This window comes from Charadrius vociferus, unplaced genomic scaffold (genome assembly GCF_000708025.1).
Source record: "Charadrius vociferus isolate BGI_N301 unplaced genomic scaffold, ASM70802v2 scaffold30, whole genome shotgun sequence".
In the NCBI taxonomy this organism is placed as follows: Eukaryota; Metazoa; Chordata; class Aves; order Charadriiformes; family Charadriidae; genus Charadrius; species Charadrius vociferus.
This window is the reverse complement of record NW_009646636.1, coordinates 1169265-1188071: the sequence shown is the minus strand read 5'-3', so window position 1 is coordinate 1188071 and position 18807 is coordinate 1169265. Positions and strand designations below refer to the sequence as shown.

The 18807-nt window shown below is 38.5% G+C and overlaps 1 protein-coding gene across 1 annotated transcript in view; it reads left to right on the top strand.

Moving 5' to 3' along the window:
• Nucleotides 1-18807, top strand: part of LOC104289900 (glypican-5-like) — a 740829-nt gene that overhangs the window by 102323 nt on the left and 619699 nt on the right. The window contains exon 3 of the mRNA XM_009888931.1: nucleotides 4752-5446. Within this exon, the coding sequence (XP_009887233.1) occupies nucleotides 4752-5446 (695 nt within the window). The remainder of the gene's footprint in view (nucleotides 1-4751; nucleotides 5447-18807) is intronic.

Below are 18807 nucleotides of genomic sequence, written 5' to 3'. Positions count from 1 at the left end.
ATACTACGTCCATAGTTCAAGGATGGATTTTAACCTGTCTGGTCATAATTTATTAAGTTCTATATCTTACCCTGAATAAGTGTGAATTAATGTGTAGTATGTAATGTAAGCTGGTGATTAATACTGAATTATAAGACTTCACAACTTGGCTCACTACTAATACTGGATTTTTAATTTATTAGACCATCTTTGTGTTAAGTGCTATAGATCTTTCAGAAGTTAATACTCAGAATTTAGACCATACATTTTCTCATTTAGCAGCTTGTATAGAACATTTATCTTTATGAAGAAAGGGTAGACTTAAGAAAATGCTGTTGCTTTTATAACAACACGATTCCATATAAATTTGTTTTAAATTAATTTTCTAATGTACCTGTAGTACAAAGACACTTCACCAAAACTATTAAGGGTGAGAATTGCGGGGTTGGTTTAAAGTCCAGTCCAAATTCTATTTCATTCAGTACAATGTTTCCATTAAATTTGATTAATGTCCAGGAATAAAAAAAACAAGATTTCTTTTTTGGTTCTCTTTGTGAGTTGTTCTAGTAAACAGGGCATGTGCTTACCTTTTTATCCTCTTTTAAAGCCAGTAATTCACTGGACTGATTACTACATTGTGGTATCTTTATAATTTAGAACTACCTGTGGCTCTCAGGAAGAGAAAGGTTAAAGGAAGTAAATGAAAGATTGCAAATCTTTTAAAGCAATGGCCTGATAGTTATTTTACATCACTTTGTGATCACTTTGTTAAATAAAATATTAGCAACAAAAAATGTATATATGTACTGATATGAAGAATCAGCTGAATAAATACAATACATAAAACAAAAAAGTGCTCATCTGCATTTTTTTCCCAGCCCTATGTTTTTTTCCTTCTTAGCAAAACCAGGAAGAGAGATATTACTGTTTTTTCAAAAAATTAATGGGTTAATATATTCACAGCCCTGATTTTTGTCTTGGGAGTGTACAAATCACAATTTTAAGTGTAGCCAAAGAAAAATAAAAATTGATATGTCACCCATAGTAAATGGTAGACATTATTCACAGTAGTGCTGCAGAAGGTATCCGTAGGATACTGTATAGTGGTTACTACCAAGGTCTCATAAGGGGTGGAGATAACAAGCACTGAGCCTGCAGATTAAAAAGTCGTTTAATAACAATAAAAAAAGCTTGTCTGGCTCATCTTGGTTATATTTAAGATGTCTTTTATATGTATTGGATTTATACTGATTGAAAACTCACCGCTTCTTTTACGTGGCTGAATAATTAAGACTGATGATGTTATTTTGGGCCCATAGACTTAAAAGATAGAGAAACACATTGTTAAATCTATGATACGTTTGCATTATTGAACCAGCATAAATTGATTTGTCATTGAAGTCTCTGAAAGTGTTGTAAATGACATAGATTGCCATTATGAGGTGTTCACAGGAGCTGTTCAATATTGAAAGTAAACATACGTCTGCTTTGCTGTCTGTCATTCTTCAAGCTGTCCGAGAGCAAAACAAATCTCTGGAATAGCTTTGGGGGTTATAAAGTAGGAAACATTCCAGTAGAATAAACCTGATTAACAAATTTTGTAAGAAATCCTGAAATGACAATTAAACAGCATGATGTAGAATCGCAAACACAAGTGGCCGGTATTATCATATACTGTTTAGAAAAGCACAAATAGTCAATAAATCATGCAGTTGATTATTGTACTCATTCATCTGTGGGTTGCTGGGGCACTAGCGATGTAATTCAATCTTGAAGGTTTGTTATTGTTTAGACCACATTGTAAAATCTATTGATTATCCATGTGCAGCATGATTTATTCTTTCATCTAATATTTGTGCTCTTGGTAATAGGATACTGCAGCCGTGGATTGTAACAGACATTTTAGATCACATACTTTATGGTTTTCATCTAGGAAAAAGTAATAATAAAAAATTGAGAAGGGCCATAAAAACCTTATTCATGTCATTCTAAAGAGATTATTATAACATCATTATTTTACTAACATTACCTACTTTAATAAATTTCATCTGAAGCACTGGCAAAATTTGTGTAAAAGACCGAATCTACAGTTAAAAATAGCCATTTTCCTAGGAGGCTTTAATATTCTTCACACTTTATTATTTTAAGCCATCTAAACCAAGAATCAATTTGACTTAAATTTTTGTCTTTCTTATTCTGGCTGCTCCAGGCTTTTATACGAAGGGTTCTTGAGTCAGTGATAACTGGGTATCTAGACTTCAGTTCAGTCGTCTAGGCACAGCCATCTACCACCATTTTGAACGCAAAACATCCACACAAAGCCTGCAGATGTGACACAGGACCTGCAGGATACCCATGCCCTTCTGAACTTGCAGATAAACGGCATCTACCACTGGAAATGGTACTAAACACTCTTAGGCAACTAAATAAAGCCTCCATAGTAGGACCTGTGCTTTCTTTGCGTTCCTTGTTCTCTGCAATAAAAATGAGATGTCATGTACAGTAGGGTTTTTAGGGCTGTAATTTAGCTGTCCATGCATTTGTGACACCATGTGAGCTAGGTGTCCAAACTGCCTTTATAGCTGGTGGAGACCTCATCCTCGGTTCAGTTGCCCTAAAGTGGGCACCTTGATCAATCTAATATGCCCTATCTCATATGTTGTGTCTCATCTGCTGCTGCAGGACATGGGTCTCCCATACACATGTGCACTCCTACAACCACGGGGTGCGGGGCAGGCATCGCAGGTGTGATCTGGCAAGAGGTGCTGAGGTTGAGACAAGTCACAGAGCCGATGGTGATGCAGGCAGCTGTGGTCTACAGAGTTACTCAGTTGGCACTTCTGCGTGTCAACTCATGGGATAAACTGAAGAGGCTTCGCTGTATTGAATAAATCTCCATTGGTGGGAGCCTAGCTCCATGCAGGGTCCTGACTTTAGGAGTCTGGCTTTTGAAACAAATCAAACCCTTTGCTAAATCGCTGTGATATTTGGCACGTATGAATGCTTATAGTGAAATTCACTTTGGGAGAGATGCACATATGTATGTGCCATAGTAATGGAAAAAAAAAAAAAAAGACAAATGGGATATGCTTTCCTACTCTTTGCCGTGGGCAGTCAACACTTTTTTTTTTTTTTTTTCTGGAAAAGAGACCGAAAAAAATCAGTCTTAAGGGTGGTGTGAAATATGAAACTAAGAGTTAATAGATAATAGATTGCAGAGGAATAGGGGTAACAACTCTGATTTATAAGGATCTATCTCATTTTTATTGGAGAAACAAAGAATGCATAGAACATATAAGCAGCTTCATTTAATACGTCTTGTCTCGGATCTTTTCACAAGGTGTGCAATTTCAAACCTATTGAAGTCAGTTATAATCATTTCACTGACCTGAACAAGCTTTTTATCAGAATATAAGACATTTATTCTTATGCACAGATATATATTAAAGATGTGATAGCCAGCCTTGGTTATTATATTAAAATTATTGAGTGTTTTACTATTCCTTTCAGTCAGTGACTTAACGTCAGACTTCAGATTGCTTCAGTAGTTGCCTGATATAGTTTGACACTCTTTGATTCCGCCTATTTTTAACTGTTTTGACAGTATTAACTGTACTTTATGCTTTTCATTACTTATACAGTCCCATTAAAAAATAAATATGAAAAAATAAATGCATGAAAACTTGTAAAGCTTGAATGAAAGAAAGTCACTGAGTCATAGCCATCCAGTGGATAAAATAGGTTAATACTTGTAATATGTGTTTCTATGTGTTTTTTGTTTTTTTTTTTCTCAACTCTAAGGTAAGTTTCTTTTTGATCTATGTGTCACCTATTTGCCTTCCTTGAAGTGTAAACTTCTCAGGCAGATGAAGGTAATTCCTCAGTGTGAACACTTTCGGCTTTGAAAACCAGCATTTTTCCTTACCTGTAAATCCCAGGTCAAGTCAGGAGAGACTACTTCTCCAGTATACTTTAACTTTCATTAAAAACTACTCAGCGTGCTTAAGGATTGCCACCTAACACGTGAAACTAAATGTATGTTTATCCATTCAGGCTTTAGCAGTTATGCAGATCTTGAGGCTTAGAGAGGGTGTATCAAACACAGTGCCCAAGGAGAGAAATTCTGCGTGTTCCATCACTTTGCTTGACAGTAGTGATTGCCAGACTAAAAGCATTGTTTAAAAGCATGTTCTCATGTGTGTTTGGTACAGCACCTTCCTTTGGAAGACTAGATGGCAAAACTGTTTGATCTTTTAAAAGTTAAGTTTTAGTGGACTGGAAGAGTTGTTTCAATTATTTAATGTTACTTTTGCCCATCCATTTAGGATGGTAATAGGAATGGCTTGAAGTGGAGTGGCTGAGGGCCTTTAACTTTCTATCGCATTTTGCAAAATGAGTTGTGAGATGGGAGAGCTAATGTATGTATATATGTAGACAGATACAGTAGGGCTTTGTTGTATTTTGTAACTTAATAACTCAGCTTACAGTAGATTTCCTTTTATTTTTTTTTTTAACTGGGTTTAATATATCCTGCCAAGAAAACATGGATTATTAATTGTGTTGTAACATGACTTGTGAGGTTTTTGCCTATATACAAAAGAGACTTGTCACAGTTTGTGAGAATTTAGTCTCTTTGTAAATTCGAATGCAAAAATGCAGTCAGGATAAATGTAAGATGTCATGATGTAATTGTTTTAAATTCCAACTCTAATTTTATATCTTTTAAATATTAAAAATAATGAACTTTTTTTTTTTTTTTTTTGTTATTACAGAAACCTTTGAAACGCTTATCAAACTGGCTGAGAATTACACAAGCACACTTTTCTGCAATGTGCATAGAAACATGGCTGCTGAGGCTACTACACATGTCCAGGAGTTTTTCACTGATGTTGGACTCTTCATATTTGGCACAGACGTTAGCACAGAGGAATTTGTCAACAGATTTTTTGACACCCTGTTCCCAGTAGTCTACAACCACGTGATTAACCCTGGCCTGACGGACATTTCACTGGAATACGCGGAGTGCCTCCGCATGGCGAGAAGAGACATCAGGCCCTTTGGTAACGTTCCCGAAAAGGCCATAGGACAAATGGGAAGATCACTGTTACCCAGCCGGACTTTCTTGCAGGCTCTGAATTTGGGGATTGAAGTGATCAATACAACAGATCATCTGCATTTCTCTAAGGACTGCAGCAGAGCTTTGCTGAGAATGCAATACTGTCCCCATTGCCAAGGGCTTACTTTAAGTAAGCCCTGTATGGGCTACTGCCTCAATGTCATCCGCGGCTGCTTAGCTAACATGGCAGAAGTTGATCTCCATTGGCGGGGGTATATTCAGTCCCTGGAGGAGCTCTCGAGCGCCATGAGCGGGATCTACGACATTGAGCACGTGCTTCTAAACTTTCATTCACTTGTTAATGACGCTCTCGTACAGGCTCGTATCAATGGACCAGAATTATCTGAGCAGGTAAGAAACTGTTTTTATCCACCACGCTTGGTGCAAACATGACACTAAGAAAAGTGACACTGATACTTAATACTTCTTTGGCCATTTTTATGGTGATGAACACATTTGTATCCATGTTCAGCTTTATTCGACAATGCATTTTTTCCAGCAGGGCTAGTTTTTATATTACTCACGGACATGACCTGCTAATTTCCCATATTCTATTCACAAGTTCGACATAGAGTGGAGATTTAACATTTTGGCAGCATTTACAGTAAAGGCTTTTCAAAATGAAAAGAATTCTCATGTGGAATTTATCTTTTCCAATTTCCCATGAAGCTACAGCTTTTTTCAAAATTTTGCTGAGTGAAAATTTTTATTGCACAATCCAATGGAAACTTCTATTCTTTCACCCTTTTTATTTAGAGGATAACATTTTCAGGAGATGAACTGAATAGTTTTAGGTTTAACTTTACAACTGTGTTAAGTTATACTGCACAGGGGTGAACAATAGAATGTGTCATTAAGTTTGGAAGCTTAAAATATTAACAAGAAGAAAGTAAATTGTCTGGTGAAAAGCTAATTCCACAAGTATTCTGTAAAAACAGAATTGAATAATAATCTGACATTTGTGTTAATGAGAGTGTTAAATTTCAGCAATAATATTTGTTTGCAGATTGGAAATCTGTAATATGACATACTGGGAATAAATTTTAGGAGCGCAAAAAATGTTTTTCATGAACACAAGTAAATTGTTTAATCACTTCATTGTTATCTTATATGCACATAAAGATAAATTTAAACAATCTTTCTTTTAGGCACCAGTGGCCTGTCTTAAAGAACCTATGACTTTGTGTATATTATTTGCATAATTTTGTTGGTTTCTGAGAAAAGAGCACAGTCCATTTGTAACATGAACTAAATCCTTCCTTACATATACTTAAGAGAAAAAGCAAGTTATGTGAGAGGTATGTTAGCTGTGAATGCATGAAGTGCAGAATTTTAAGATACCGTTAAGGAAAATGCACATTACTTAGCTACACATTAGAAAGGAAGTTACTATATCTGCGAATTTATGAAGGTGATTTAAGGAGAAAAATTTTAATTCGTCCTATGTTATATTTAATCCATGATGTGTTTTGTAATTATATTATTGTGTCTATTCTTACACAAAGACTTTACTGACAGTGACATACTCTGGTTTAAAGCTGGGTCAAATATCTTGATCTGGGGAGATGCCTTTAGTTTTACCCTCAGTCTATTAAAATGGGTTCTTCATCCTGCTTGTAGTGAGTGAGTAACAGGGAAATTGCCCATTTGTATGATTTTCCCATTTTGTCTGCTCTATACCAGCCAGCTATATTAGCCAAAATCTCCTGCTGCTGAACTTCCTTGAGAAAAACTGTGATTTTTTTTTTAAAAAAAAGTTCACTAACAGTTTGGCTTAAAAGTGGCTCACTCATGTCTGTCTAATTCCCAATATATTTCAGAGGTACAGGGATATTCCCTGTTCTTCCTCAGATTTGGGGGGGGGGGGGATTTTTTTTGCCTGCAATTTTCAGAAACAAGCTAGAATAGTAAAGTAAAGGCTCAAAGGAAAGCCTTTCCTGTTTCATCCTGGGTCATTTAGTTTGAAAAGTTTTAGACTTGGATTTTCAACAGTGAATCGTCATTGGCCCAGACTTAAAAGTCTCTCAGCACACTCATGTGTTCAAAATGAAAATTTTTACTCTCCAAAACAGTATATTTTACTCAATTTTAGTAAAAAATTGAGTCTCCAATTTTTTGGAGTCTTTTGGCGTAATGAAAATTTCAGATGGATCCAAAATAAAAACCTTTATTTTGTTATTCCTGAAAACTCTATATCTTCCTTCTCCCCTTCCCTTATATGATGTAAGGAATACTAAAATTTCGTAATTAATCATATTTTGTGCCAATGTGTTTGTTTGAAGATCAAGTGTTTACTTCTGTTGTGTTAAGATCTTCTTATATAGAATCACTTCCAAAGTTTAAAAAGTAAAGATTTAATTTTTCACTCAATCTGTGTCAGACCTATGCATTTAGACATATCTTTCACTTAATCTCTATGTTAAAATTGACCGGTCCTTTCTCTCTTTGATCTGTAATTTGGTCAAACAAGACTGTGACACATTGATCCCTTGAAACATGGTGATCTAGTCAGTCAGTTCTGATTTTCTGAATTTGGCTTGAGTATATTTCATATTTGCCCGTACTTTAGTTACCAAGACCTAATTCTGACAGTTAATAAATGCAGTCTTTCAGCTTTAAGGGGCAGAGGACAAGAATTCTGTTGAAATTGGCTCATTAATATTTATTTATTTTATCTTGAGAGTGACTCATGAACTGTTTCAAATTTTGATAAGCAATTAATGCATCAGTGATTCTAACAGACACAGAAAAGATGATTATGAGCCAGCAAATAATGGCTCGCTTAGGCACACAGCAGTCTCTGCAGTTTTAAAAGTGAATTTCATCACAGTAAGTACTTTTATGAGTTTTAAAGAAGGAAACCAAGGAAAAAGTTTGGAAGTATGATATATGCATATGCAAATGTTAATATGAGAATCAACAGTGTTTATCTAATCATGTATGTGTAAATAACTATATGGAAAGGCTTTTTTCCTAACATGTTGCATGGATACCTACATTTAAATCTAACATATATACATACTTTAAGCTCTGTATAGTGTGGAAAGACCACTAATGCCAATATAACATGGCTTCCTTTTTACAAAACTCTTTTTGCCAGTAATTTACAACTTGTTCCTTTTCCTGCTTGGGTCAGCAGAGCAGTGCCACTCTTTCTCCAGCTGAAATTTCTTTTTCGCTTTGTTCTTCCTGTTTTGCTTTCACACCTTTAATTCCTGCCTCCCACAGCTCTGCTGACAGACAAATAAGTACAGCACCTGTTCATTATCTCTATACCTGGACGTTATTCTATGCTATTCTGCAGAATCTAGTGGAGATGTGTGGGTTGTGCAGCTATTCACATATTTAGATATGTTCACATATATGTATATATTGACATATATTTAATGATAGTTCTGTTCTGTGTACCTGAATACTATATATGTCCACTTGTGTACTGTTTATGCTCAGCGCATAGCGGACCCTGTGCTTTTCAGCTGGTAGGAATTGGAACAGAAATTTTTTAGCAGACTTCTGTGTGTATGCTTATGCAAATACAATGTAATGGAGGTTTAAGAGAGCTGCATCACACAAATGAAGAACAGTATTCATTGTTCAGATAATCTGTTTAAGCATTGGATAACAGGTAAAAATGTTTATTGCTACAAAGGGCTTTGTAGCTTCATTGTATGCTCCGCTTTGTTCTTAGCCTGAGCTGCCACGTGCTGCTCTCTGCACTTGCGTATAGCTAGGGAAATCCCCATTGAGGGCAACTGTACAGGCTAATAAATGCACAAGAGCTTTGTAACGTATTTAAGCCTTATTTAAGGAAAACCAAGCAATCTAACTAAAAACCTATGGAAGCTTGTTTACAAGTTGCAATAAATTGTTTCATGTCATGTCCATTCCGTTATGCTAGCCACTGGGTGTCAATATTAAGACAGAAGGATGAAGAGATTTTAGGAAGATTTACAGCGTTTTGGCGTGGATGAAGCTCACTATCCCCAGCATAAGACTGTGGTTTTGTTCCCTTTATGCATGGGTTAATGGCACGGCCCTATGCCATGGAAGGGCAAGTTCCTGTGTCACTCACAGTGTGGAGCTTAAGCCAATCTCACCCTGGGTTGTCAAAGTCCTGCTCTGGCACCATCCTCAGCTGAGAGTCCATCCGAGTGGAACAAACAGAGGACCTGAGAAGAGGTGAAGTGGGTCTGAGGCAAGAGCTAAAGGAAAAGGGGAAGGGAACAGGAGAGAAGAGAAAGAGAAAAGTCACAAGGCTTTATGAATAAGTCTTTCTTCCAAACTTTACATGAAGCTATTGTTCTTGAGTCCCAAAACATCAGTGGTGTTTGGGATTAATATTGAGTAAAGGAGATGAAAAGGAATATTGATTAGTTGTTCATTGTGTATTCTGGCAACCGATGCTTTGGGGATCTGGAGGAAAATGAAATATGTGACCATGATATTAAAAGCTATATATGCATATAAAAATGTGGGAATCAGAAACACAACAGAAAAAATTAAAACCACACAGACAATTTCTGGCATTTCCTAATTTTGGAAGTGAGGAATTTGTGCTATAGGTTTGGTAAAATTCTTGTATATATTTATTTTATGTAATATAAGCCTACAAAAATTTGGAATGGGATTTTCAAACGTCCTTAAAGAGATGCAAGACATCAGCATCCTTTGAAGTAGCTCTCCTGTGAACCCACTTCCTTAGTATCTAGAATCTAATTTATTTACTTACATGATTATACACCTGTAAATACAGCAGGTTTATGCCTACTGCTTCATAGCTTTTTGATTGCTTGCTTAGAGTGCATTAGTCAATTGTGTGACGTAAGTTCACAAGCTATTTGAACATATTTTAAAAATAATTAATTTTGTCACTCTATTTTAAAGACATGTTAATATTAGAAAATGCTTATTATAAACCTTTTATATAAACCAGGTCAAGAAAGAGATCTGAAATTCATCACTTAAAATTAAATTTTAGTGGTCACAAAGAGCTGTACTCAGAGCACCTGAAATGGACTTCTATATCTATTCTATATGCATATAAAAATACACAGTATAATGTTCACCAAAAGTAGTTACTGATTTGATAACAATCAGAGACATATTTGGAGTAGTTTTCTCTAAGGGAAATATTAGGCTGTACTTCCAAGCACTATTTATAATGTCCACCCCTGATTTTGCTTGAAAAACTTATAACTTATTTATCTGAAAAAATTCAGGAAAATAGAAAAATGGAAGAAAAAAATAAGCATTTCCATTAAAACTGAAAATTCAGGAAAATAGAGTAAAGGAGGAAAACAAGAAAAATTTCCCCTAAAACAATTCAGTCTGTCTAAACAGCAACATCATATGACTGTCTTCTAATGTTATTTTCATGTGTTTCAGTGCACCCAACAGTATGTACACAGAAGGGACATATATTTATTATCAAATTTAGTAGCTATTTACCACTAGCTTATCTTATTTTGCCTCATTTAGCAGAGGAGCCTTTCATCATTCTTTGATTTTGTGGACTATGAAAGCTGCATACCATTTAGCAAAATGGTTAAGAGCTTTAACCTTAATTTTGCTTCTTTAGATTTTATTTTCTTGCTTCTTAGTCTTAGCATCATTCCCATGGCTCCTACTTTTGAATTTTGAAACTTTTAAAAGGAAATTATGTACATTTACTCTTGCCACCTTAATTTTCTTGTGACTTTAACCTAAAATGAAATACGAAATGTAACATTTGGAAGTGATTCATTCAAGATTTTTCTTTTGTAAATAAATATCAAAACAATGTTTTACAAATGGGGAGGACTTGATATTAGAAAACATTTCTTTACTGAGAGGATGGTCAAATCCTGGAACAGACTTCCTAGAGAGGTAATCAATGCCCCAAGCCTGTCAGTGTTTAAGAGGCATTTAAACAATGCTCTTAAACAATGCTTTAATTTTCAGTCCTCCCTGAATTGGTCAAGCAATTGGACTAGATGATTGTTATAGGTCCCTTCCAACTGAACTATTCTATTCTATTCTATTCTATTCTATTCTATTCTATTCTATTCACTTTTATGAAAAGGCATAGATTGAAAATCAAAACCCTGATTAACAAGAAACAAAAGCTCTACACATAGCAAGAATTAATTGTGTGAAAACATAGTTTCACAGCCTAATTTATTATATATACTAGAGCAAAACTGGCAATTGTTATAAAACAACCTAATCATTTATTATTTTACAAATTAGATAGATTACACAGCATTGTATAATTTATGACTAATTTGGTTTATTATCCATATTGTTTATAATTAAACTGCACAGTAAATTTCTCAGTTGCAAACATTGTAGGTATAGTTTATCTGATTGGAAATAAGTAATTTTAGACAAATATCTGTCTGGCTCTTCCAGATAGCTCACTGCATTTTTCTGTGATTTAGTTGCTGTTGTGTGGACAACTTTTTGCAGCATTTGCACAATGTGGAGACATGCAGACGGCGTCATTCTGAGGGAGTTCTCCAATGCTGCAGCAAAAGAAAAGCAGCTTGAGGGCAGGGACAACTTACTGTATTGAAATCCCAGACTTCCCTCTCTTTCATGCTTCCACACATGCTCCTGCTCCTTTGTCGTGATTGCTACCTTGGAGGATCAGCACTCTCCCTTCTTAAATGATCCCGAGTAACACAAGCCTCCAGGTGCACTTGGCATGGGCAGAAAAGAGAAGCACTGTCAGTGCTGGATGCAGTGTTTTGTGTCTCAGGTTGGCCCCAGTATGGACAGCTGACCTAGCTCAGCTAGCTGCTCCCAAACTTTGGTCCTACTGCCCCTAGCAGTCAGGGAGGCAGCAGGGAGACAGGATGATTAACAGTGCCCTTACTTTTGGCATCAAACAACCGACGCACTTTGTGTGTGTGTAAGTACATAAGCATGCCTGTGTAGTGTGTATGGTGGATTACTGGCTTGCATTTTCTCACTAGGAAAGAAAAAAAGGAAAATTTAACTCTAAAGGAGGATTGTCTCTGAAATAAGATGCAGAGGGATGGGGAGAAAGGGAGCATAACGGTGAGGGAAGTGAATTGGGGTTCTGGGTAAGATGTGCAGGTCCCCCACATCCTATTGACCCTCTACTCTTTACAGGCTCCGGTTACAACAGCGGCACAGGAGCCAGGGCACTGCCAGGTGCCACTGACAACAACATCTCATAGCTTTATCAAGAATGCGGTGTACATTGCAGGTGGAGTAAGTTGTTGTTGTTTTTAAGCACCTCATTGACATCAACCAGGGAGAATCCATCACTGGAAAGAAGTCTCTGTCACCGTAGAGGAGGGCAGGAAGGCTGGGCAGGTGGTAACAGGAGGCCAGCAGAGTACCCAGCACCAGGATCCCACTGCCAGGCCAGAGCATGCCGCTTCCATGGGGGAATGTAGACATTGCTGCTTTCCAGAGAAGAGCCCCCAAGAAGGAGAGACCACAGTCTCCATGGGCAGAGACCATATGTGATCCGAAAGATACAATAGCTCAGATGTGTTGCATTTTCTTCTTCTTTCACTTTTCCTCTCATTTTGAGATTATACGTGATACAAACTACTTTTTCACTTGGCTTTTGACCTGTCTCTCTACCTGTGCTTTTTTCTTTATAAGCAGACACGTTATGGTTGTTTTCATTCCTTGTTTCCATGGCAAAGTGTGTGACACTGTTCCTTCGTCATCCAGCATACCAGCTCTTGAGTAGCATTGCGCTGCTGCTGCTAGTGCTCTGCTACAGGATCTATTAGCACTGCAAGGGAAAAATGTCCTTGTTGAGCCTGTCCCTGTTCACCCTTTCTTACTCGTTCTGCCTGGGCTGTTTTCACTTTCTTCCTCTAGACATAATGCTTCTTCCTTTTCTTTCTGGAAGCAAGTGTGCAGAATGCTATGACTTCTGAAGATGTCACTGATGCTTTTCAGAGCATTTCTCAGGGCACTGCCAGACTGATGCAGCCAGTGTCATTGTGTTTTCAGGATGTCAAAAGCCTTCAGTTTTATGGTGATGAGGGGGCAAGGTCATTGTTTCATTTTTCAATGGGTAAAGAGGGTGAAAAATCTCAGCTGGAGGGAATAGATGGAGTCTCCTATGGGAAGACTTTCTTCAAAAATAGAGGGAAAACATGAGAGAACTTGTGGACAGAGGACACTCTATCCTGCACATAGCAGTGAAGGTAGGTGTGCTGCCTGTCAATGTTTTCTTGCTTCAGATGTTGATTTGGAAAGTACACACACCATGAGGAAATTATAATCACCCTGGTGTCTGCTGGAAGGACAACACAGCAGTGAACAAGCAATCTGGGAGATTTCTGGTGTATGTTGGCGACAACTTCCTGGCATAAGTGATTAAGGAGCTAACAAGGAAGGGTGCTTTACTGGACTTGATACTTACAAACAAGGAAGAATGTGTCAGGGATGTGAGAGTCAGGAGCAGCACTGAGATGGTAAGAGTTTAATATCCTAAGATGAGAAAGTAGTGCAAAAAAGAGGACCCTGTCTGCTCATGGCTTGGATGGACGTACGCTTCGCTGGGTAAAAAACTGGCTGGATGGCCGGGCCCAGAGAGTGGTGGTGAATGGAGTTAAATCCCGTTGGTGGCCAATCACAAGTGGTGTTTCCCAGGGCTCAGTACTGGGGAAAGTTCTGTTCTGATCCCCTGGACGAGGGGATTGAGTGCACCCTCAGTAGGTTTGCAAACAACACCAAGTTAGGTGGTAGTGTTGACCTGCTTGAGGGTAGGATGGCTCTACAGAGGGACCTGGACAGGCCAAATTGATGGGCTGAGGCCAATTGAATGAGGCTCAACAAGGCCAAGTGCCGGGTCCCACACTTGGGTCACAACAACCCCATGCAGTGCTACAGTCTTGGGGAAGAGTGGCTGGAAAGCTGCCTGGCAGAAAAGGACCTGGGGGTGATGGTGGACAGCTGGCTGAATATGAGCCAGCAGTGTGCCCAGGTGGCCAAGAAGCCCAACAGCATCCTGGCCTGTATCAGGAATACTGTGGTGAGCAGGACTAGGGAAGTGATCATACCCCTGTACTCGGCACCAGTGAGGCTGCCTGGAGCCTGGAAAACAGGAGGCTGAGGGGAGGCCTTATTGCTCTTTACATTACCTGACAGGAGGTTGTAGTGAGGTGGGTGTCAGTCTCTTCTCCCAAGTTACAGGCGACAGAAGAAGAGGAAGTGACCTCAACAGGAAGGAGCCAGGCTTTTTTCAGTGGTGCCCACTGACAGGGCAAGAGGCAATGGGCAGAAATTAAAAAACCCCATGAAATTCCATTCTCATTACCAATTTGTAAAAGACACCCCAAATGAGCAACATGCCATATAGTTATTTCATACTTGTTAAAAAAAGTAGAAAAAGAAAAATGTAATTTTCAGCAAAGCAGACTTTGGAATAAAAGTGTAGAGTTCTGCCTGAAGGTTTTGGCATGTGTCTCTGACATCATTACTTTGCTGAATTTATATTACTTGATAAATTGATGAATTTAAATTACTTCACAGGATCGATAGAAACTGATTTGTGGAAACTGCCGAACAGTAATTGGATTTAAAGTCCTCATATTATACATGTCTGTATTCTAATATAATTATGTTCTAAAGGATGGTTTGATATCTAACCAAACACACAGTTGACCACCATCACCTTCTATTTCTCTCCATTCACAGATATGCATCCAGCTATAGCTGTGAAAAACTGTGGTGCTTGTATAATAAATATGGCTTATTTTTATATATCAGTCATTTTTTTAAAAAAATGTAGCATGGAGTAAGTGTACTGCAGTCATGACCTCCATCTAATTCAGATTCCTCTGGTGTTATATTTCACTTCCCCATTGTTTCAAAGTGAAAAAGCTCCTTGCTTGTCAAAAGGTTTTCTTCTGAGGCTAAACTGGGCTTCGTTCATCAGAAAAGAGAACAGAGAACTTTGAAAACAAAGTGAAAATCAACAAAGTAAGTGTTTATGGCTTGTTCGTAACTAATGAAAATTTGATTTCATTAAATAGTAGGCTTTCTTCCTACCTAAACATATCTGGTGGTTTGACAGCTCTTTCCATCTTTACTGGTTTGATCCATCCTTGCTTTATATTTCAGTATCTTGCACTTACTAAGGTCTGAGGTATCACCCTTACTTCTGTAGTCTTGTCCTCTCGCCCATGCTGTTTTACAGATTTTGTAACTAAAATCGGTGTTTTCCAAGTAACAGCAAAACCTCTGCTACAATATTTAATGTAACAAGAGTGGTAAACACATCTTGGAGCATCTCATGTATGTTGGAATCCCTGTTTTAAGCTCTGTGCTGCAAAATTCTGCTCAAAATCTTTGTCCTTTTCCAGTGCAATTAGTCTACTTGCTTTTAATGTGTAGATACAGGGGCTCAAATCATGTGTAGACTATTAACAGAGGCAATAATACATCCATAGTTATGCAGGCATTTTGGAAAAATGTGTGTTAGTGTATGATCGTTTAGCAGGGCATTACTTCTTAAGTGCAAATTGGAAAGGAAAAATAAAAATCATACACATTGCTGGACATACACTATGCTAATATTCTGTTCATGTCTTTATTTTAAGGTTTATGATACACTGGCAGATGTGTGGCAAACAGTGGAACCACTCGCTTTTGTCAAGAGCTTCTTAAATATAATAGCAGAACGTGAAACCATGAAACCATGAAATGTCTGGACAACAAAGCTGGTGAAGGGTCTGGAGAACAAGACTTACGAGGAGCGGCTGAGGGAACTGGGGTTGTTTAGCCTGGAGAAAAGGAGGCTGAGGGGAGACCTTGTTGTTTTCTACAACTACCTTTGTAGAGAGGTTGTAGAGAGCTGACGGTCGACCTCTTCTAGCTAGTAACAAGCAATAGGACAAGAAGAAATGGCCTCAAGTTACACCAGGGGAGGTTTAGATTGGATATTAGGAAAAAGTTCTTCACAGAAAGGGTTGTTAAGCATTGGAACAGGCTGCCCAGGGAAGGGGGGGATTCACTAACCCTGGAGTTATTTAAAAGATGGGTAGACATGGTGTTTAGGGACGTGGTTTAGTGGTGGTTTTGGCAGTGTTCAGTTGATGGTTGGACTTGATCTTCAAGGTCTCTTCCAACCTAGACAATTCTATGATTCTATGATTCTAAATAAAGTCAACTCTACATTTCTCAGCTTCTCAGTGTATGAGTATATGATGGCACAGCTGTTGGTACCTGTTTCAAGATACATAATTTCCAGTTTCTCTTCTTTCAGCCAATTTTCCTTTCATTTATGAAAATGAGAGAGGACATATTTCTCACTTTTGGAGAGAAGAGGTTCAAATCCAGTGTCAAGTTAATCTCTCATTTTTTTCTGAAAAGTGATTTTTTCAATTAATTTGCCAAATTGCCCAGTTTCCTGCCCTGCAACTCCTACAGTGGAGTTACTTGTTGTACGGGGTGCCAGTGCCCAGGTGCTGGCAGTGGGGGCTGCAGGGTGGCCCCTGTGAGAAGCCAGGGCTGTCATGTGCCAGACACAGCCAGTTCCAGCCGGCTCCAGCGGACCCACCTCAGGGTATGGCTGAACCCCGCAGACGAGATGGTGGCACCTTGTTGTATTTAAGAAAGCTCAAAAATTATGCATGGCAGTGAGGAGTGAGGGAAAAAAAAATGAGAGAAACAGCCCCACAGACATAAAGGCCAGAGCAGGAAGAAGGGGAGGAGGTGCTCCAGGTGCTGGAGCAGATATCCCACCTGTAGCCCATGGAGAAGACCATGGTGAAGCAGGTTGTGTGCCTGCAACCCATGCAGTAGACTGTGGTGGAGCAGATATCCCACCTGTAGCCCATGGAGAAGATCATAGTGAAGCAGGGGAAAAGTGTGAGGGTGAAGGAGTGGCAGAGATGGAGTGTTACCGACTGATCACAACCCCTTCCCCGTACCCCTGCAGCACTTGGGGGCCTGAGGGGAGGCAGAGAAGTTGGGAATGAAGGAGTGAAGTAGAGCTTGGGATGGGTTGGGGGCGGGTAGGGCTAGGGGGAAGGTGTTTTTAGTTTTATCGTTCTTTCTCACCATCCTACTCTATTTTTAATTGGAAATAAATTAATCTTCTCCAAGTTGAGGCTGTTTTGCCTGTGGCAGTAATTGTTGAACGATCTCCCTGCCTTTACCTCGACCCCCGAGCTTTTTTGTCTTATCTCCTACCCCTGTCCTGTTGAGGAGGGGGAGTGAGAGAGCAGCTGGGTGGGCATCTGGCAGCCAGCCAAGGTCAACCCACAGCACTTATCAACACACACATGGCTTTGGGAAGCAATGCTGAGTAGTGCAGGTTTGCATAAGGTATGTTCAATATAGACTGCCAAGTAAATAATGTAGGAACATATCCTGGCATGCATTATGCATTCCTACGTAATGTGTTTGAGCAAATCCACTTCACAATTTGAAATGACTTGAATCTTTTGGTACATCTTTCCTGCACTTCCTTCTTAAGATTGAGATCTGTTTTGTCAGGACAGCATAGGATCTTTAATATACCTCTCTTCTTTTCTTTTTTAACAGAAGGTTAGGCAAAATTTGGGCTAAATGCACAGATCGAAAACAAAACAGCCTTCTTCTTTCCACTGACTGCATAGGGACTCACAGTTCTGAAGACTGTGGAGTAAGCAGCCTGGGCTGCCGTCATATTCTGGTTTTAGGGGACATGCTAGATGTCTGACTTTGCTTTGGCACCGTGGCAGGCTTGTCTGAATGTGTCCGTTGGGGAGCTGAACTGAAGGTAAGGAAGATGCTTCAAGAGGCTGAAAATGCTGCAGTCTGGTTCTTCAAATTTGCAGAAAAAGGAGGCTTTTCACTCCGTCCCCAAAGCCAAGTAAGAGGCATGAACAAGCGTAAAGGAAGAAGTCAACTGAGATTCCTTTCTGTAGGCTCTGGATGTGTTTTATTTTTTCTCTGGTCTTCCTTTTTCATTGTGAAACAGAATAATTGTTCACAAAGAGAGCTACTGATCTGAGCAGACTTCTGGTGTCTCAGTTGGCCCTTAAATCACTACCAACACTTTGTCCTGGAAGAGAGAAACTTTGTGAGGGCAAATCCAGAGATTTTGAAGCAAATGAGTTTTTCAGACCATTTTGGTCCCTGAAATGATATTAACATGTATGAATAACTGACTGTGTTGTAGATCACAAAAGATCTTCAAAGAAAACTGGTTTGTCCAGGTTCAAATAAGAGGGTGAGGAGACACTGAAGCAGATACAGGAAGCAAAACCACTAATCTTATAAGATGTAGTTTGGAATGAGGGAGAAACACCTAGGTTCTTTGAAATATTGACTAACTAGATAGCATTTTTTCCCCTCATATTTTTTTAAGATGGTTTTACATTCTTTAATATCATTAAAAGGTGACCCTCCAAGTATCTAAATAGTTGTTGACAGTGTCTTATGCTAAATGAAATACTACATTACGACTCTTACTGTAAGCGTGAGTGATTTTTTTGACTTACGTACTTCTGTTGGAGATCTTACTTACAAAACTGCTCTACTCTTCACAATTCTGGAACATAAATTGCAGCCTGCCACAAAGTGTAAACACATCGTGCAGCTATGCTAACGCAGCCAACTTGTTTTGCTTCCACAATTTTTTTATGTAAGTTTTTTTATTGTAAGTTGTAATATATTTTTTAAGTGAGTAACGTGCCTGATAAAGTTTATAGAGCCCCAGTTCTGCTTCTATTGACAGTCACTTTCCT